This window comes from Erythrolamprus reginae, chromosome 2 (genome assembly GCF_031021105.1).
Source record: "Erythrolamprus reginae isolate rEryReg1 chromosome 2, rEryReg1.hap1, whole genome shotgun sequence".
Taxonomy (NCBI): Eukaryota; Metazoa; Chordata; class Lepidosauria; order Squamata; family Dipsadidae; genus Erythrolamprus; species Erythrolamprus reginae.
In genome coordinates this window covers 14,306,950-14,328,277 of record NC_091951.1, presented here as the reverse complement: position 1 = coordinate 14,328,277, position 21,328 = coordinate 14,306,950, and the positions used below count along the sequence as shown (strand labels likewise).

Sequence of the window (21,328 nt, the reverse complement as noted above, 5' to 3'; positions counted from 1 at the left end):
CACCACATCTGCGTGTTCAGTGCCTGATTCATCACGCACCTCTAAAGCAGCAAGGCCATCTCACCCAGAAGCAGCAGAGTCTTTAATGCTGTTCTCTGAAACTTGCAACTGGGATGCCATGGGGCGTCCACCTGCCCAATCCGTAGTTGCAGACCTTGGGCTTCCGGATAGCCAGGAGCTTCTGCTGGAGAAAGAGAAGGTGTCCATGGCATCATCGGGGAATACCACGATAGATGATGATGAGACCCAGATCCCCACTCCTGCAGCTTACTGCAATATAGAGTCTGAGAGGGAGGCTAGAGGAGAGGAGTTGGTGGAAGAAGATGACGAGGTGCTAGATCCTACGTGGACTGAAGGCCGACAGAGTTCATGGGAGGAAGAGGCTGTGGTAGTCCCACAGCCCCAGGCAGCCAGCAGAAGTGGAGGGAGAAGGCTGCAAACCCTCAGCGCTCAGTCTGCTGGTACTACTGCCCACCATGTCCAGGGGCCGAGCACGCCTCATGTGTCACAAAGAATCTCACCAGCATGGCATTTCTTCAAGCAGTTAACAGAAGACAAGAAAAAGGTTGTTTGCAATCTCTGCCATCAGTCCCTGAAGCGAGGGAGAGGTCTTAATTATCTCAGCACCAGCTGCATGACCAGGTACCTGATTACCTTCAGTGGAGACAATACCTCAAAAGTATTCAAACGCCTGGGTCTTCCTCTTCTGCTGTGGCTGCCTCGGCCACTGCCAATGCCCCCCCAACAACAAGGTTACCTGTCTCTCCCCAAAGGGACAATGATGGATCTCCACCAACACCACCACCAATGGCAGCACCACCACCACCAGGAGCAGTAGCACCACCACCACCATCACCAAGCATGTCTACACCGTCCCAGGGAAGCTGCTGGCATTTGAAATGTTACCCTACCGCCTGGTGGAGACACCAGGTTTCAGGAAATTATTTAAATTGACTGTCCCTCAATACTCCGTTCCCAGCTGCTATTACTTTTCACGCAAGGCCATCCCTGCCCTGCACCAACATGTAGTGGAGAAAATTCGGTGTGCACTGCAAAATGCTGTCAGTTCCTGGGTCCAACTCACCACCGACACGTGGACCAGTAAACATGGCAAGGGCCAGTACATCTCTCACTGCCCACTGGGTGAATGTAGTGGCAGCTGGGAATGAGGTGGGAAACAGTTCAGTGCATATCCTTCCACCACCCAGGATTGCTGGACATCAGTTGGTGCCTGCTGTTGCCTCCTGCTCCTTCTCTGCTTCCCCGTCTTGTTATGTATGTATATAGTCAGTTATATTTTTATGGTGAAAGTTTGGGTATAGTTTGTGTTTGACTAAAGTTTGTGTTCAATAAAACTATTTTTTGCACAGATTTGTTCTGAGAGCCTAAATGGATGTTCCTTCCAAGTTGTGTCACCTATTGAAAATCTGAGATATCCATGTGTTTTTTCATGGGAAAATTTTTAGTGTGTCCTGACTTTGAATCCAGTCAATGGCTGTACTGTGCACCTGGCCATGAAGAAAAAATTTCTTTTGGAAAAATGGTTGAAGGGAGCCTAAATGTAGGGAGTCTTCGGAGAGGGGCAGCATACAACTCTAATAAACTATAAACTACATTGCCTCCCAGAACTGTCACTGTTTGTAGATCTGAGATATGCAGACTTATAGTAATGGGATGTAATGTTCTGGTTTGGGTTTGACAAACACGGGTTGTGTTCTTTCTCCACCAGTTGCAGTTTGCCAGTGTGCCACTCTTGTCCAGTGTGCAAAGCCATCCAGCCATGGCAACAAAAACAAGAGAAAGTGGAGGTGTCCAGGGCATGATCTGGGAAGGATGATGAGACTCAGATCACCGATCCTGCAGCTTACTGCAATGTAGAGTCTGAGAGTAAGGCTAGTGGAGAGGAGTCGGTGGAGGAAAATACCAGGGGTGATGACGAGGTGCTAGATCACATGTGGACCGAAAACCATCAGTGTTCAGTCTGCTGTTACTACTGCTCACACTGGCTAGTGATCCAGCGTGCCACATGGCGCATGCCCTCCAATCACACAGGATTGCTGTGCAAATTCTGGTTGGTGGCTGCTGTTGCCTCCTCCTGCTACTCTGCATCCCCCTGTTCACCCTCCTGCAAATTTAATTTGTGGCCAACCACAGGGCTGCCTTCTTTCTCTGCCTTTTCTTTTTCTATGCAAGAAAAACCTAATAGTGCTGTCTCTCAATTTAATTTTTGGCCAACCACAGGGCCACCTTCTTTCTCTGCTTCCCTTTTTCTGGGTTATCTGAAACCTCAAGCTGTTACTACTGGTCACAGCGGCCAGAGACCGATAGTGCCACAGAGCGCATGGCCTTCCATCACACGCGATTACTGTGAAAAATGTGATGCCTGCCGCATATCAGATTGCTGGGTAAAAGCTGGTGGGTGGCTGCCACCTATCAGATTGCTGGGCAAAAGCTGGTGGGTGGCTGCTGTTTCCTCCTCCTGCTACTCTGCGTCCCCCTGTTCACCCTCTTGCAAATTTAATTTGTGGCCAACCACAGGACCGCCTTCTTTCTCTGACATTCCTTTTTCTGTGTTATCTGAAGCCTCTAGCGCTGTCTCTCAATTTAATTTGTGGCCGATGATAGGGCCGCCTTCTTTCTCTGCCTTTCCTTTTTCTGTGTAATCTGAAGCCTCAAGCTGTTACTACTGGTCACAGTGGCCAGAGACCGATAGCGCCACAGAGCGCATGCTCTTCCATCACACGGGATTACTGTGAAAAAGGTGAGGCCTGCCACATATGGGGTTGCTGGGCAGAAGCTGGTGGGTGGCTGCTGTTGCCTCCTCCTGCTACTCTGCATCCCCGTTCAACCTCTTGCAAATTCAATTTATGTCCAACCACAGGGCCACCTTCTTTCTCTGCAGCTCAATTTTCAAAATGTTTGGGGTTCGAGGTTTGGGTTCGATGATGTCACCTGAATTTTATGCAAAGTTTGCCCGAATCCGCTGAACCTGAACTTTGTTGGGTTCACCCATCACTATTGGTCAGTTGTACAATTCAAGAAATCTTTAATTCAAATTTTGTCCATTCTAAAAGACAGAATTTAACTTTCTTTCCCAGCTTTTCGTAATCTCTTGTTACTGTTTTCAGATTCATTGTTGTGTCATTCATCCCCATGTGTAGGTGAAGAAAGGTATAATAATTCTTCTGAGGAGATGCAAACTATGAAAATGATTCTTCAGCTCCGGAAGGGTTTATTTGGAGTAGAGTAGGGAAGATAGCAGAGGTGAAATCTAGCAGGTTCTGACAAGTTCTTGAGAACTGTAGCAGATATTTTGAGTAGTTCAGAGAACCTGCAACAGAAATTTTGAATAGTTCAGAGAAAGGGCAAATACCATCTCTGGCTGGCTTACACCAGAGAGGGCTTGGAATGGAGATTTTGCAATATCCTTTTCCAACGAGTGGGGAGGAAATGGAAATTTTGCAGTATCCTTCCCCTGAAGTGGGGTGGGAATGGAGATTTTGCAGTATTTTCCCTGCTGTGAAGAGTCAGTTTACAATAACTTATAAAAGTTCTTGGTCCTTTATTCTCTGCCTTGCAAATTCATCACTATCTTCCCTGTTTTGAAGTGTCAATCTTTTTTTCCATGATTTTTTTTCCTCCTACATTTTTAAGAATTTAAAAATTTCTAAAGAATTAAAATAAACTTTTTTCCATTTTTTAAAATTGTAAAATAAATTGAAAAAAATAGCATATTTAAAATTGAAAAATAAGTTGAAAAATTGTAAAACCAATTTTAAATAATTGAAAAAAATTAAATTTTTGAAAAATATAATTTTAAAAAAATTGAAAAATAAAATTTGAAAAATAAAATTTGAAAAAGTATATTTGAAAACATTTTAAAAATCAAATGTATAAAAATTTACTAAGTTTCTTCGCCTCTGTGAAGTGATATGCACTTCTTATGGAAATCTAGGAGATGCTTTGCTCTTAACCTCCTGGCCTTGAAAATTAGCCCTTTCCTCCCTGTTTAGAAGTGTTCAGGGGTGAATCCTTGGGGTTAAGAAGACAGGGAGCTCTAGAATTAAATGACAGAAATCTATACTGGAACAAAACTCCATAGCTCTGGGTGATCTTCCCCAGCAGTTTGTGGAGACAGTGTACCCCAATGGAGGACTTCACAATGAGACAATTCCCTAGGTATTAAAGTATCTTTCTCCAGCATGACTTTCTGGACATGTCCTGACAGGATTGTAGAAGAGTGTCCCCAGGGATGTATCTGTGAGATTTCACAAACATCTTTTTTTTTCTTTGTACATGGAAGAGGCTCAGAAGTCCCAGGGGACAAATGATCATTCACAGTAAATATCCTAGACTGTGAGACATATGCTGCAATTTTCCCAGTGACTGCCTGTGATATAACATTAGGCTAAAGCAACAGTGAATGCATCAGAAAAAAGGGGGGGAACCCCTCTACTTGTGCTGAATGATTTGCACAAGATTTAGGGGCTGTTTTGCTGAATGCGCTGTCTTCCTTTTCTATGCGAAACTCGGTTTGTCTCTGTTCAAAAGGGGAAAGCCACTGGATATTTCCTTTCGTGAAAGTGCTTTGAATTCACGTAACTCTTCTTTGGAAACAGAGGATTGATTCAGCCTCATTAATTATGGACCCCCTGCTTCTGCTTCTGCCACTGCTGGTATCACAGCAAGTCTCTGGGAAGCTTAGAATGAAGTGTTCACTGAACTTGGAGCATCTAGGTGAAAATAGACCATGGAGTTACTATAGACCAGGAGACCATCTCATTAATATAATCACCAGTACATTTACTATGGCAGAGGATATATTGAGTTTCAACGTGTTTCCTCTAAGTAAATCTCACTTGTAAGTCTTTCAGTGTGATGGAGTTGTATTCTCTCTATCTGCATTACTAACACCCTCATTCTTTTATTTTTATTCCACTTACTCCTATATTGTAGGATTGACTAATCTGTGGAATTCACCTCTCCCAATTCCTAAGAGGTCAGAAAGGGGTTGCATAAGTACACTAGCATCCCTTCCGTCCCCTGTCCTAAGGCTTCTTTTTTACTGGTATCATGTATATCAATATTATTATATCTTTGTCTACCACCAATACGTACTTGACAAAACAAACAAATAAATAAATTGTTCTGATTTTGATAGGGTCTCTCTATTTTGTCATTTTTTTTTAATATGACAGAAATATAGCAGAATAAGTGACTTGGAAGGTAAACCGGGAGTTGTCCCTGTCCAAGCAGGAGACTTTATACCATTTCAGACAAATGGCTATCCAATCTCTTCTTAAAATCATCCAGTGATAGAGCAGCCACAACTTGTGAATGCAAGCCATTCCACTGATGAATTCTTCAAACTGTTAGGAAATTTCTCTCCTTGATTAGTTTCCATCCATGGTTTCTTGTTCTGACTTCAGGTGTTTTAATGAATAGATTGTTCATCTCTTATTTTAGATATTGGAACACTGCTATTATATCACTTCCAATGCTTCTCTGCATTGTACTAGAAATACTATGTTCTTGCAACTGTGGTCATATGTTTTTGTTTCCAGCAACCTAATCATTTTTGTTATTCTTCTTTGCATTCTTATTAGAATATCAACCTCCTTTTTTATTGTGTTGACTAAAACTTGACAAAATATTGCATGTGTGCTCTTATCAAGGCATTTTAATGTGGTACTAACGTTTCACATGATCTTGATCCTATCCTTCTGCTAATGCAGACTAAGATTGTGATGGCTTTTTTGGCAGCTGCAGCACACTGCTGGATCATATTTAAATGACTGTCCTAGATCCCTTTCACAGTTATTACTATTGATTGATACAATCTATTGTACACTGGTGCATTTGATACCAAACCCCAAAGGTAGAACCTTACTTTTCTCACCACTGAATTTCATTTTGTTACTTAAGACCCAGTGTTAAAGCCTGATGAGATCATTCTGTATTTTGATTCTATCTTCTGGAGTGTTGTCTATACCTGCAAGCCTGGTGTCATCTGAAAATTACATTAGTCCTCCTTCTATGTCCTCATCTAAAACATTTGTGAAGTTATTGTGAAGTGTACTAAGCCTACGACAGAGCCTTGGGATACCTCACTGCATATTTCCTTTCAAATAGATGCAGTTCAGTTAAGGACTAAATCTTGAGTATGGTTGCTCAGCCAGTTATGAATCCATCTGATGATCATGCTGTCTAACCCAATTTTTTCTATCTTATCAAGTAATAGGTTGTGGTCTTCTTTATCAAATGCTTACTGAAGTCCAAGCAAATTATGTCCACAACATTTCATAGCACTTCAAGGAAGAACCACTCCAAGTCCTCGGAGAGGGGCAGCATACAAATCTAATTATTTATTTATTTATTTATTTATTTATTCATTCATTCATTCATTCATTCATTCATTCATTCATTCATTCATTCATTCATTCATTCATTCATTCATTCATTTATTTATTTATTTATTTATTTATTTATTTATTTATTTATTTATTTATTTATTTATTTATTTATTTATTTATTTATTTATTTATTTATTTATTCAATTTTTATGCCGCCCTTCTCCTTAGACTCAGGGCGGCTTTCAACATGTTAGCAATAGCACTTATTATTATTAAGAGACACAAATGTAATGATAGGATGTAAAAAATACCTGAAAGAAGTCTACATTATTTTCCTCTCTGCCACAAATTATAGAATTAATGACTTAAGAAAGTCATAGTTTCCTTTGACAGCTCATTTCTAGATTTTTATAACCAGTCATTGATATTCAGTTCAGTGCCTAATTTGTGTAGGATTGGAGGGTGACTTGAATTAAAATGGCATTTTTTTCAATCACTTTTGAAATATCCACTTCTGTATTACAGTGCTATAAATAATGGACTATTTGTGATTCTTAACCTTATTGAGTAGAGGACTATCTCCTTTCCAATTTCTCAATATTTACAAATATTTAATGTTGATGGATTATTTGCCTATGGGTTTGGATGAGTATTTGCTTTAGACTCAATAGTCATATATTGACAAAGGGGATGAAATTTCAAAAAAAAGTTATTTGATTACTACTCTTGATTATGCTGATATTAACTATAACTGGGTTTTTTTTTTACAATAGAGTACCTTATAGTAACAGAGAAAAAGAATGCTTTATGTTCACCATCCAAGTGATTAACAAGAATATTCAGCTAATGAATAATCTCACACTTGGGTACAACATCCATGAGAACTATTTGCTCGCACTTGGCACTTCAAATGCCTTGCTGGACATGCTCTCAACTGGAAAAGCCAATGTTCCCAACTACAGCTGTGGAAGGAAAGACAATATTTTGACTTTTCTTGATGCAGCTGACAGGGAAATATCCATCCAGATGTCAACTTTAGTAGCGACCTACAAAGTCTCACAGGTGTGTGTATGTTTCTGTTGCACAGTTGTAAAGGGGAGGAAATGCTGTTGAACTAAAAACTCATTCAGTACAATAGGAAGATGCAGCACTGATGGAAAGTTCACATTTTTGTACATAATCTTAGAAAAAAAATATTTTTCAATGCTGAACGAATCCCATATTCATGAAAAAAAATCTCCATCTTACCTACTTTTCAGAAAACATTCCATATTTTTCGGAGTATAAGACGCACCTTTTTACTCCCTAAAAGAAGCTGAAAATTCAGGTGCGTCTTATATTCTGAATACAGCTTTTATTGAAGCTTTTTCCTCCAGCCCTAACTAGGTGCTAACGATCTTCCCAGGTTCTTTCATTGTTACTGTCTTTGAAGAATGTTTTCCAAGCTCTAAGTCTTTGCAGGGTTTTTTTCATTGATCTAACTTGCTCCAAATGTTTCTTTCCAGCCCTAACCAGGTGCTAATAATGTTCCCAGCTCTTACCAGTTTTCAAAGTCTTTCATTGTTATTCTCTGCAAAGAATGTTTTCCAAGCCCTAAGCCTTTGCAGGTTTTTTTCATTGCTTTACTTGCCTAGAATTTTAACCAGGTTCTAACAATGTTCCCAGCTCTTACTGTCTTGAAAGCTCTTTCATTGTTACGCTCTCCAAATAAGGATTTTTTTTAAAGCCCCAACCAGGGGATAAAATAATTTGCTGAAGCTGACCAGACTAAGGATGCTAGCCAGATGAATATCTGGTAAGCAAATTCTTTTCCCTATTTTCCTCCCCAAAAACTAATGTGCGTCTTATACTCCAGTGTGTCTTATATTCCTAAAAATACAGTATATCTCTGATAGACTCATAGTGATCTATGGCAGTAATTGACCATGTTATTTAAGAAGCTTTAAATATATGAGCCAACATGTCAACAACTTTTTACCTTATTGTATTCATAATCAATAGAGCCCCTGGAAAGGACTTTCGATCAGCTGAATTATTCAAAAAATAAAAGTAATACCTCCTATAGTTGTGAGGAAAATAATAATAATAATAATAATAATAATAATAATAATAATAATAATATATTATTATTATTATTAATTAAATAATAATAATAATAATAATAATAATAATAATAATAATAATTAGATTTGTATGCCGCCTCTCTTTGAAAACTCGGGGCTGCTCACAGCAACAATAAACAATGTACAACAAATCCAATAATTAAAACGATGACTAAAACCCCTATAATTAAAAAAACAGACAATACTACTCAATCACAACCATACATAAATCTTACTAGCCAAGGGATACGTCAATTACCCCATGCCTGGTGACATAGATAGGTTTTCAAAGTCTTGCAAAAGAGAAAAAGGGTGGGGGCAGTTTGAATCTCCAGGGGAAGTTGATTCCAGAGGCAATAATATTTTCTATTTTTAAAAAGAGTATAAAAAGTACCCTAGTTATTATTGCCTCATTGTTCAAGTAGATATTGTGGTTAAACTAAATGCTAGAATCTCTTGAGAAGTGTTGATAGTGGGTAGATGAACAGGGTAAATGTACATGGTGGCTTAGTGGCTAAGATGCTGAGCTTGTTGATGTGAAAGGTTGGCAGTTTGGTGGTTCGAATCCCTAATGCCACATAATGGAGTGAACTCCAATTACTTGTCCCAGTTTCTGTCAACCTAGCAGTTTGAAAGCATGTAAAAACACAAGTAGAAAAATAGGGACCACCTTAATGGGAAGGTAACAGCTTTTTGTGCACCTTTGGTATTTAGTAACTTATTTATTTTATTTATTTATTCATTTGTCCAACATACAAATAAATAGGAAGAAAAATAGACATGTGATAATATAAAAGAGGGTGAAAGTGAACTTAGAGGAGAAGATATATGAAAGGAAGAGAATATATAAGATAGGTGAAGGAAATGAAAGATAATTGGACAGGGGACGAAAGGCACTCCAGTGCACTTATTTTCGCCCCTTACTGGCCTCTTAGGAACCTGGAGAGGTCAATCATGGAGAGTCTAAGGGAGAAGTGTTGTGGGTTAGGGGTTGACACAATTGAGTCCGGTAATGATAGCTCGATTGTTGAAATCATATTTATTACAGTCAAGTTTGGCGCGGTTCGTATTAAGTTTGAATCTGTTGCGTGCTCTTGTGTTATTGCAGTTGAAGCTGAAGTAGTCATTGACTGGTAGGACATTGCAGCATATGATCTTGTGGGTAATACTCAAATCGTGTTTTAGGTGCCATAGTTCTAGGCTTTCAAGGCCCAGGATTGTTAGTCTATTTTCGTAGGATATTCTGTTTCGAGTGGAGGAGTGAAGGGCTCTTCTGGTGATATATCTTTGGACATTTTCAAGGGTGTTGATGTCTGAGATGTGATATGGCAGCGTTTCCCAACCAGTGTGCCACGGCGCACTAGTGTGCCGCGACACACGGCCAGGTGTGCCGCCAAGTTCCAGCTGGGCGGGGCGCTGCCGGTGCCGACCTGGAGCTCCCGCTCACAGCTGTCCCCCGGTTCCTGCTCAATGCCGTGGTTTTCGGCGCTCTCCTGCTGGGCCCCAAAGAAGGAAGGCAGGAAGCAGGAGAGCTCCATTCTTCGCGCCTTTTTCCCGCCTTCCTTCTTTGGGGCCCAGCAGGAGAGCGCCGAAAACTGCGGCATCGAGCAGGAGCCGGGGGACAGCTGCGAGCGGGAGCCCCAGGACGGAAGTACCGGCAGCGCCCCGCCCAGCTGGAGCTTCCCTGGCGTCGGCGGCAAGTGTCCTTTGTGACCTGGTGGGAGGGCACTGGTGGTGGGAGCGTGGGGGGCCGGCTGCAGCGGCAGCAGGCAGTTGTGGGGAGATGGCGGTGGCGAGAGGGAGCTCCAGGCGGCGGTGAGAGGGAGCGCGCTCTCTCTCTCTCTCTCAGCTGACTGCAAGTGGGAGCCCTGATGGTGGCGGTTGGACATGCTGCTGGACGTCGTACATGCTGGCGCTGCGGGCCTGGCATATACGGTGTCCAGCAGCACGTCCAGCTGCCGCCGTCAGGCTCCTGCTTGCAGTCAGCTGAGAGAGAGAGAGAAAGAAAGAGAGACATATAAGAGAGGCAGAGAGAGAGAGAGAAAGAGAGACATAGCAAGAGAGGCAGAGAAAGAGAGACAGAGCAAGAAAGAGAGACACCAAGAGAGGCAGAGAAAGAGAGATAGAGAAAGAGAGAGAGAAAGAGAGACATAGCAAGAGAGGCAGAGAGAGAGAAAAAGAAAGAGAGACATAGCAAGAGAAAAAGAGAGAATTAGCAAGAGATGCACAGAGAGAGACAAAGAGAAAGAAAGAGAGACCTAGCAAGAGAGACAGAGAGAGAGAAAGAGAGAGAAAGAAAGAGAGATAGCAAGAGAGGCAAAGAGAAAGAAAGAGACATATAGCAAGAGACAGTGAAAGAGAGAGAGAGAGCAAGAAAGAGAGAAAAAAGCAAGAGAGATAGCAAGAGAGACACAGAGAGAGAGAGAGAGAGCAAGGGAGAGAGAAAGACATAGAGGAAGGGAAGGAGGGAGAGAGAAAGAGAGCAAAAAAGAGAGGAAGAAAGAAAGAAAGAGGGATGGAGAGAGAGAGAAAGAAGGGAAGGAAGGAAAAGAGAGAAAGAGGGAGAAATAGAGTGAAAGGGAGGAAGAGAGAGGGTTTTTTTTGTCCAAACTTTTCTTTAGCCCGCCCCCCCCGCCCCCGCCTTTCAATGTTCCCCAGGCTTTTGAAAATATGAATAATGTGCCGCGGCTTAAAAAAGGTTGGGAAACACTGTGATATGGGTTCCAGACAGATGAGCAGTAGTCAAGGATGGGTCTGGCAAAAGTTTTGTAGGCTCTTGTGAGTAGAGTGAGATTGCCTGAGCAGAAGCTGCATAGGATCAGGTTAACAACTCTAGAGGCTTTTTTGGCGATATTGTTGCAGTGGGCTTTAGCACTTAGGTCATTTGATATTAGTATTCCAAGGTCTTTTACAGAATGCGGGTTAGCAGTGAGAGATTGTTTATTCAGTTTGTATGTGCGGTTAGGATTCTTTTTGCCAATGTGGAGGGTAGAGCATTTGTTGGTTGATATTTGAAGTTGCCAGGTGTTAGACCAGTCTGAGACAAAGTCCAGGTCTTTTTGGAGGGTGAGTGTGTTATCAGTGGTGTTGAAAAGTTTCACATCATCGGCAAAAAGAACACAGTTGCTTTCTATGTGGTCACAGAGATCATTGATGTAGAGAATGAAGAGAGTAGGACCTAATACACTTCCCTGGGGGACGTCGCTTATGACAGGGGCAGGGGTGGAGATGGCGCTACCAATTTTGACAATTTGTCATGCTGGCCACATGACCATGGAGATGTCTTCGGACAGCGCTGGCTCTTCCGCTTTGAAATGGAGATGGGGACTGCCCCCTAGAGTCAAGAATTACTAGAACATATGTACGAGGGGAACCTTTACCTTTACCTTACTTTAGTTAACTCCATATTTTAATCTAATTGTGGTTAATTGTGGAGGTGTTATTCTAATTTATTTTATTTCTTGTATCTGTTTTTATATACAGTCTTATTAATATTATGGGTTTATGTGTTTAATACTTTAAACAATGACTAATCAATAAACCATTCAAATATATTTATCAAAACAAACCTCATCATTTTTCATTACTTTTTCAGATGAGGGATAAAATTGCTTCAGAGATTCTGAGTGACAAAAGTGATTTCCCCTTTTTCCACCGGATGCTTCCCAAAGAAGGGTTTCACTACCCAGCAATTGTCCAGCTCCTGCTCCATTTCAGATGGACCTTGATTGGTCTCCTTGCTCCAGAAACAGAAAAGGGAGAGAATTTCCTGAGGAGTTTTCCTCCTTTGCTTGTCAGGAATGGGATTTGTGTTGTTATATCTCAACAAATTCCAATGACTATTTATCAAGAACCTCTTGGAGGATGCAGCTCTAAGTGGAAACAAGTCAATGTCTTTGTTCACCTCACAGAATATGTTATTGTTTCGAGCGTGTTCCGTACTTTCCATTTAACACTTAAAGATTTGCCAGGACCCATTGATGGGAAAGTCTGGATCACTACAACTTTGGGAAAATATTCAATATATCATCATGGGTAACTCAAATACATCCATAGTATTTGGAGCCTTGATTTTCTGCAACAATCAAGGCCAAAGTATGGTGATTTTGAACCCTATTTCTTTCTAGATCACCAGTTTTTAGAACAGTCTTTTCACTGTTCTTCTTCAAAATATGCCTTTTCTGTGAAAGGTCGAAGAAGATGCATCCAAAAGGCTTCAATGAAAACCCAAAAGAAAAGGGACGCGACTCAGATTGAAAATAGTGACTCTATTTACATTATGCTTATTACTCTGGCCCACATCTTGAAGGCTGCATATTCATCCAGATCTTGGAGAAGGAAGAAGGTCCTAGAGACATTGGAAGCTCCAAGACTCCAGCCATGGCAGGTATGGGATCCCAACAAAGATCCAACAAATTAAACTCTTTTGGAGAAGAAATCCATAGGAAAAGGAGGACACCCATCTCATCCTCTTTGTGCTACAAAAGACCAACGGATTTCGTGGGTCAAATGAAAGTTTACCAAGGAATTGGCATCAGATATATTTTGATATTAAACACTGTTAATTTTAAATTGTGTGTGCATTCTTAAAGCTATTCCTGATTAATGATTAACATTGTAGAAGTTTACTCTTATAAATTTGACGGAGACTCTGAGAACATCTGATGGCCTGAGCTGGATTCTATTTTCACAGAGCAAGTGGCCAATAAATCATGTTGAAATAAAGAAGAAATCATTCAGATGTTTATTCCTGCAGAAATAAAGAGCCTCATTCTTTGGGCAGAGGACTCAATGAAGGGCTCCGGGGTAAAAGATGGCTCAGATATTTATAGAACTACATGTTTTATTTTGTTATTTACAGTCAATTATATGATGTCTTTCACACTTGATTATTTACATTTATCCTTTTTGGTACAAGATTGTATTTGTTACATTGAGAACAACAGAGTGAAATCCTCGTAAGCCTATCATTGTCTGGAATTTCTGCTGTATGTCTATAGTTTGCTTTTCAGTTTCACAAAGAAACCAGCACAGATGGCAGTTTATAAAGTCAAATTGTTAATTTAATTAATTGCACATTTTTGTGTAGCCTTCTTTAGTACTGTTGGGCGAACCGAACTTGCAAAGTTTGGGTTTGTGCCAAACTGTGGAGTGTTGTGCATGCCGAACCCGAACCCGAACTTTTTAAAAAGTTCATGTGATGTTCGGGTTTGGGTTCTGCCAAACACCGCGAAAACGCCACCGCCCGTGAATAGAGTTCGGAATCCCATCATGGGATTTCCCACCTCCTTTTGCTTGCAACGCTGCAAAGATTAGATTAGATTCGATTTATTGGATTTATATGCCGCCCCTCTCCGCAGACTCCGCAGACTCTGCAAGCAAAAGGAGGTGGGAAATCCCACAAAGGGATTCTGGGGGTGGGCTTTGAAGTCACGGAGACTGCTTCCTGTCCGGCTGAAACGGGGAGGAACAAGTCTCCATGACATCAAAGCCCCTCCCCTGGAATTCCTTTGTGGGATTTCCCACCTCCTTTTGTTTGCAGCGTCGCTGCAGCATCCTTTTCTGTAAAAAATAAAAGGAAGCAAAAGGAGGTGGGGAATTCCCTACCTCCTTGTTTATTTTTACAGAAAAGGATGCTGTAGCGGTGCTGCTGCTGTTCGGGTTCGGCTAAAGTTTGGATTCACGCTAAACTTCGGGTGAGTTCGCCGAACCCGAACTTTGTGAAGTTCATCCAATACTATTCTTTAGATCTTTTTTGTATTACATTTTTAAAACTTTTTTTATTTTATATTTTAATGTTTCAAATAAAATAAAATAAAATTTAAAGGAAAAATGTAACATGAAAATAAGAGGTAGGATAAGAAACAACAGTTTCTGCTTTTAAAATTCTTGGGTGTTTCCATTCTAGTTCCATCCCTTTCTGGAGAAGAATGAGTTCTATAATCTTTCTCATTGGAAACTCCACATGGACCAAAATGGGGAAGTAACTGCAGACATGGACATTGTGTGCTTGTTGGCTTCAAGCGGTTTGAACAGAAGGAAAGTGGGGAGTTTTGAAAGACAGAGACTTGTTATTAACCAAAGTGCTCTTTCATTGGTAAAGTTGCCCCACCAGGTGGGTAAAATATTGCTTTGTTTTCTCCTTATGAGCCATTTCAAGCAGATTAATTTTAGTCATGATGGCAGATTACTGTTTTCTGACACTACTTGTTGTCATCTTTTTTAAGGGTAGGCTGTATATGCAGAGCAACCCTTGAGTTATAAAGGACATGTACCTAGAAATGGGATATTACAGTAGATATAAATAATTATTCAGTTTCTATGTGCATGTCCTTGTTAATTCAAGGGTTGCTCTGTACACACCTCTAACTTAGGTTATGGGCCCAGTGAGATATTGCCAGTGAGATATGTTATGGTGTGAATATTCAGTTTTTCTTTTTTTTGGCGGGAGGGGTGGTGGTGTATAAATTTTTTATTGTTTTTTTTCCTTCATACACTTTAGTACAATGTCAAATATCTTCTATTTCCAGTATAATAAAATGCAGTATTTTGTTAGTAACTCTTGTATAATCCCAGAAAAAAATCATACTACAAAATTATTAATTTCTCTATAAATCTTTTAGCCCTTATTGCAATTTTTTTAAATCTAATCTTGTCGTCCAGCAATCACAATCATCATGTATTACCTCTCTTCATTCATGTTTGGGAAACAGTGGGTTAACTCTATCTTCTTTGCAGCAGCCCCTTAGATATTAGAACACTGATATCATATCTCCTCTAATCCTTCTCTTCACTAGACTAGGTATATGTAGTCCCTGCAAAAGTTCTTCATGTATCTTAGCCTCCAATCCCTAATCATCTTTGATGCTCTTCTGTGCATATGATTATGACTCTGCGTTTGATCAGGTTAGGGTTAGAGTTGATATTTCTCCAAGTGAAGCCCACAAAGCCTACTTCATATATATCTCCATTTTCCATGCAGAAATATTTTTGTGGCATTCCTGATTTGTCTTCTTAGGCTTGGCCTCAATCCAAATGTGTGGAAAACTGTCGTCCTGGATTTGTCAAACGAAAGCGAGAAGGAGAGCCAGTTTGCTGCTACGATTGTGTTCCTTGTCCAGAGGGGACCATTTCCACTCAGGAAGGTGAGTGACACCAAGGAAAAGTGCAGGTTTATGGAAGTGGATTAATCTAGAGCAGGGGTGGGTTCCAGATTTTGCTACTGCCAATTTGCTGAGGGACACCCTGCATGGGCATGGGCATTTTGTGTGCCTGTCCATGCTCAGTACTTAAAAAAATCTACTGAGAAAACCAGCTTAGGGGCATAGCAGGCCTAATCAGAGAAGTTGTGAAAAGTATGCACTGCCAGTTGGGAGGGGAGCTGAAGAATTTGGGAAGGAGGAAGAGCCTCAGCTATCACAGAAGTGCCCTTGGGAACTGAGCCAGGCCCAGCAGGGGCAGCAGAGACATAAGCAGCGGTGTCTGCCAGGCCCACCCTGCAATGGGGATGATTCCCGGGAGGTGTCAAATTCCAATGGTTTCTGTAGTGGGAGTAAAATACAAATGGGAATCCCAAGCCTTTGGGATTTTTCCTGACCCAGGTGCAGAATCACATGCAAGAATATGGAGACGATTTCCCTACAGCAAAAATGTGATGCATTACCATGGCCCTGGAAGGTATCATGGCTGAGTGGACGGTGGGCCTGCATAATGACGATTCCTCAGTGATGAGGAATTATTATGCTTTTATGGCTGCCCTCTGGCTGCATTTTGATGACCCCCTGGCTGAACTTAATGCTAGAACCACGATTAAAATCCTGACTCAGGGGAGGATATTGGTGACTGAATACACAAAAATGCTTTCAACTGCCCCCAGGGTAGTTTCCAATTTTGGGTGCTCTACTTCAGTCTACAGAGGGCACCGGCAACATATATGCAACTGATCAACCAAGTCTTCCATGAGCACTTTTACGAGAGGGTTTTGATTTATTTGGATGATATTCTCATCTACTTGGAGACAATGCACAAACATGTGAAACTGGTGCGATCAGTCTTGAAGAAACTCAGGGCGGATGAACTGTATGCCAAACTGTCAAATGTGAATTTCACCAAAGCAAGATTGACTATTTAGCTTCCCACATATTGCATATAGGATATTAGAAATTTTGCTTTTTTTTTTTAGAAAATACTTTTTATCTCATTTTCTGGAGATGCCTATTCTGGAAAATGCTCCTGGTATCAATTGTCATCCCCCAAAAAGATATTTCATAAGATTGAAAGAATAGGTTACTAATGAAACGTTTCTTCTGGGTTTTCTCAGATACAGAAAAATGCACCAAGTGTCCAGATGATAAATATCCAAATGAGGATCAAGTTCAATGTATCCCCAAAGTTATAACATTCTTGTCTTATGAAGAACATTTGGGCATCCTCCTCCTATCATTTGCCCTTCTCTTGTTCCTAACCACATTGCTTGTATTAATCATATTTATTAAACACCGAGAAACACCCATGGTCAGAGCCAACAACCGGGACCTCTCTTTCATCCTCCTGGTCTCCCTCCTGTTTTGCTTCTTGTCTTCTTTTCTGTTCATTGGTCAACCAAGGAAAGACACCTGTCTACTACAACAAGTGATGTTCAGCATCATCTTCTCAGTTGCCATTTCTTCACTCTTGGCCAAAACAATCATGGTGGTGCTTGCTTTCCAAGCCACAAAACCAGGAAGCCGAGTGAAGATGTGGTTGGGGAAGAGCTTGATCAATTCCATTATCCTTTCTTGTTCCACTGTCCAAATTATCATCTGCTCCATCTGGATGGGGGTTTCTCCCCCATTCCCTGACTCTGACCTCCACTCTCAGCCTGGAGAAATCATCCTGCAATGCAATGAAGGAGCTTCTGGCATGTTCTACATTACTCTCAGCTACATGGGCATCTTGGCTGCAATTTGCTTTGTGGTGGCTTTCCTGGCCAGGAATCTCCCTGGGGCTTTTAATGAAGCCAAACTGATCACCTTCAGTATGCTGGTTTTCTGCAGTGTCTGGGTGACTTTTGTGCCTACCTATCTCAGCATCAAAGGGAAATACATGGTGGCCGTTCAAGTCTTCTCCATGTTGTGCTCTAGTGCTGGTCTCCTGGGCTGTGTTTTCTTCCCAAAATGCTTCATTATTCTTCTGAGGCCAGATCTGAATACGAAGGAAAAGCTTACATCTAGAAGAAATGTTGAAATGTGAGACATGGGAATGTCAATTCTCAACATGTTCTAACAGAAAATGGTCCAAGATCTTCTCCATGGATGACTACGCCAACAGTTTTGCTTCAGAGTGTTAAAGGGCAACTGGAACATAGGATAAAGTCCTCAGAGAGGGGCGGCATATAAATCCAATAAATAAATAAATCGTGAGGAATGCAAGTTCCTAGAGTAGTGGGTGGATTTTAACAAGCTGGGAATTTAGTGGAAACCATGACACACTTGTTTCTCAAAACACTATAGCAAAACTGCTGTGGTATAAGCAACTGATATTTCTTTTTATTTAGACAATAACTCTTACTTAAGGATAGTAACAATAAATGGATTATGAATAATCATTCTTACATCATATGTTAAATATGGGCATGTACTATTATTTTCCTGAAATGTAGATATATGAGTGCATCCTTTCATGTCTTGGATTCCCTCCCACTATTTTCTTGGGAGAAAATTCCTCCAGTGTACACTGAATAAATAATCTGCAGTGAATAAGGATTTTTTTTGGGTGGGTGGGTGTTTCCTATATTTGTTCCTATAGAAATTGGTGCCAGCAATGAGATTTACAATATAAATCTTGGTGATCACAGATATTCAGATTTAATCTTGCTTATAAATGACAAAGATGGAATGTCAGTATTCTCAAATTATTTGGTGGGTCTGAGTTCATTGACACTCAAGGAAAAACATAGTAAAGATGGCATAGGTGAGGGAGGTCTTCCTATAATTTTACAATAATTTTGTTTGTGTGTGTGTGTGAGTGAGTGTGTAAATAGAATATTTTATACACAACCAAATAGGTTACTTTAAAATAGCATGTTTGTTACAGTTTTACTTTTTGTTAATTTGCAGCATACTATCTTAAAAGAGGCTGATTCTTCTCTAGAGGTTACAAAAAGTAATAAAGAAGTGTGCAATATCATATAGAAACTAATGTGTTAGTGCTGGATGTTTGCTTGAGGGCACAGATAACCACCAAGTGGCCTCAGGTGAGCTAAGCGGTGATGGTCATGATGCTAACATCGGGCATCATCTAGCCCAGTTTGCCCCAATCTGAGAAGAGACCACCCAGGATTCCTGGGTCCTGGAAACCATCGATTTTGGTCTCTCTCTAGAATTTATCTCCCTTTCCTAAAGGTTTTTTGTTTGTTGTTCCATCTTCCAAAAAAGCTCTCATGGATAAGGCTGTACAGTACCTGCTGGATATTTGAGCCATCCAGTAGGTACTCTGGACCAATAAAGACAGGTTTTATTCTATTCTTGTTGTGGTCCCCAAAACCTTGGGGGGATGGATGGTGACTCCAGATTTAAAGCATCTGAATGCATACATTAAGTATCGAAAGTTCAAGATGCATCCCCTACTTCCATTCCTGGCTTGTATCCACCAGGGAGACTTCATGGCCTCTCTACATCTTGTGGAAGCCTAACTGCACTTTCCGATTTCCCATCATCATCAGAAATATCTTCGGTTTTGTTATGCAGGTAATAAGCACTTCAAATATTGGGCCCTACTCTTTGGGCTATCATCCACGCCCAGGGTATTCACCAAGACCTGGCGGCCCTCACGGCTCACCTGAAGAACTTACTCATTCATGTCCAGTGTTACCTGGGTGATATCCTGGTGCATGCACCATTGTGCTGCATCATCTCCAGGTAACTATCAACACCATGATTTCTCAATTAACCTAGTGAAAAGCCACCTTTACACCTCCATTGTTCATTTGGGAATCATTATTAATCCCCTATAGTGTAGGGTTTTTCTTACCCAGGAGAGGCAAGATTGTAGTATGGGACCAGAATATAAAGTCCAACAGGGATGCAGGATCCCTCTGTCGCTTTTGTCCACTCTCTTTGGGAAAATGTTTTTCATGCATCTCTATCACACCTTGGGCATGCCTTCATTCTAGGGAGCTTCAATGGTTCCTCTTACCTTTCCAGAAGTTGAGCCACAAAACATCACTCTATATGGTTCCTAGTTCCACTGCAAATACATTGATCCCTCTATTGGTGGCAGACATCGGCCATATCCAGTGGCTCCCTCATCAGGGAACCTCCTAGAACTACCATCACAATGGATGCCAAGCTCACGGGGTCAGGCCAGATTGCTCATGGACAGATTGCTCAGGGTCTTTTGTCAGAGGCAGAAGCCAAGTGATCGATCAATTGGTTAGAGCTGCAAGCCATGTCATTAAGAGCACACTAGATGGACCATGAGGTCTTTTTCTGCTGTCAATCTATGTTTCTATGCTTTTAACTAATGATTGATCTTCAGAATGCTAACAACCAGATGGCTGCTAGAATATAAATCTGCCCACCCCACCTCACCCCACCCCATCCCCACTCAGTCAGAACTGAGGACATTTCTTGGACAAGAACTGAAATGTCTTCAAAGAAAAAAAACAAAAACACACACATCCTTTTGAAAAAAATGTATATCAGTCTTCCTTAATACCTACAATTTCTTGGTTAGCACCTGATAAAAAGTTGGCCACAGCTGAAGCTGACATCTCATAAAATCTGTGCACAGCATAAAGAGGGAATCTCATTCACACACAAACATACTAGACACAGGACACAAATGGTATAGGGTACTTATGTGAAGTCCCTAGTTCAAGCAACTGTTGGCCCCAAACTCCCTTTACTCTCTGTGCTGAGTCCAAGTTTAGGTTTAATTTAAGGTTTAATTGGATTTGTATGCCGCCCCTCTCCGAGGATTCGGAGCGGCTCACAGCATATACAAAAAATTAATAAACAATTCAATTAATAATACATTAAAAACAATCCTTAAAATTCTGATTTAAAAAACTATCATTAACAATTCATTCGACAATCATACTAAGAAACATTCAATGGTCAGGGGAAAGATCTAAAACTCCCAGGCCTGGCAGCAAAGATTAGTTTTTAAACTCTTTCGGAAGGCAAGGAGGGTGGGGGCAGTGCAAATCTCCAGGGGGAGCTGATTCCAGAGGCCCAAGTCCCCCACAGAGACGTTTCTTCCCCTAGGTCCTGCCAGCCGACCTTGTTTGGTCTATGGGACCTAAGAAGACCAACTCTGTGGGACCTCACCGGTTGCTGGGATTCATGTGGCAGAAGGTGGTCTCAGAGGTAGTCTGGTCCTATGCCATGCAGGGCTTTATAGGTCATAACCAATACTTTGAATTGTTTCTGGAAACAGATCGGAAGCCAATGCAGTCCACGGAGTGATGATGAGATATGGGCATGTCTTGGAAGGCCCAATACTGCTCGCACGGCTGCATCTTGGATGATCTGAAGTTTCCGAACACTCTTCAAAGGTAGCCCCATGTAGAGAGCATTGCAGTAGTCGAACCTTGAGGTGATAAGGGCATGAGTGAACATGAGAAAAGACTCCCTGTCCAAATAGGGCTGCAACTGGTGCAACAGGCAGACCCGGGTAAATGCCCCCCTTGCCACAGCTGAAAGATGGTGCTCTAAATTTAGCTGTGGATCATGGAGGTTGCCCAAGTTGTGAATCCTCTCTGAGGGGGTCAATAATCCCCCCAGGGTAATGGATGGACAGATGGATGTGAGCTTGGGAGGCAGTCCTCACTGCCATTCCCTCTTGTCTGGATTGAGTCTGAATCTGTTGGCATCCATCCAGACCCTGACA

General features: G+C 41.3%; 1 protein-coding gene across 1 annotated transcript; it reads left to right on the top strand.

Moving 5' to 3' along the window:
* The first annotated feature begins 899 nt into the window (after nt 1-899).
* LOC139159158 (vomeronasal type-2 receptor 26-like) lies at nt 900-19,855 on the top strand. The gene is made up of 11 exons (XM_070736510.1): nt 900-1,143; nt 2,242-2,405; nt 4,620-4,861; nt 7,127-7,415; nt 12,051-12,393; nt 12,583-12,842; nt 14,364-14,552; nt 15,474-15,600; nt 16,776-17,682; nt 19,089-19,182; nt 19,715-19,855. Exons 1-11 carry the CDS (start codon nt 900-902, stop codon nt 19,853-19,855), a joined length of 3,000 nt encoding a protein of 999 aa, XP_070592611.1.
* The last annotated feature ends 1,473 nt before the right edge of the window (nt 19,856-21,328 follow it).

Excerpts from the sequence above, each read along its gene's own strand:
- LOC139159158 (XM_070736510.1), top strand. The coding sequence starts at position 900 with ATGTTACCCTACCGCCTGGTGGAGACACCAGGTTTCAGGAAATTATTT. Across the intron at positions 4,862-7,126 it reads CCTCTAAGTAAATCTCACTT|AGTACCTTATAGTAACAGAG; the intron begins GTAAGTCTTTCA and ends TTTTTACAATAG. Across the intron at positions 17,683-19,088 it reads TCTAGAAGAAATGTTGAAAT|GGAGACTTCATGGCCTCTCT; the intron begins GTGAGACATGGG and ends TGTATCCACCAG.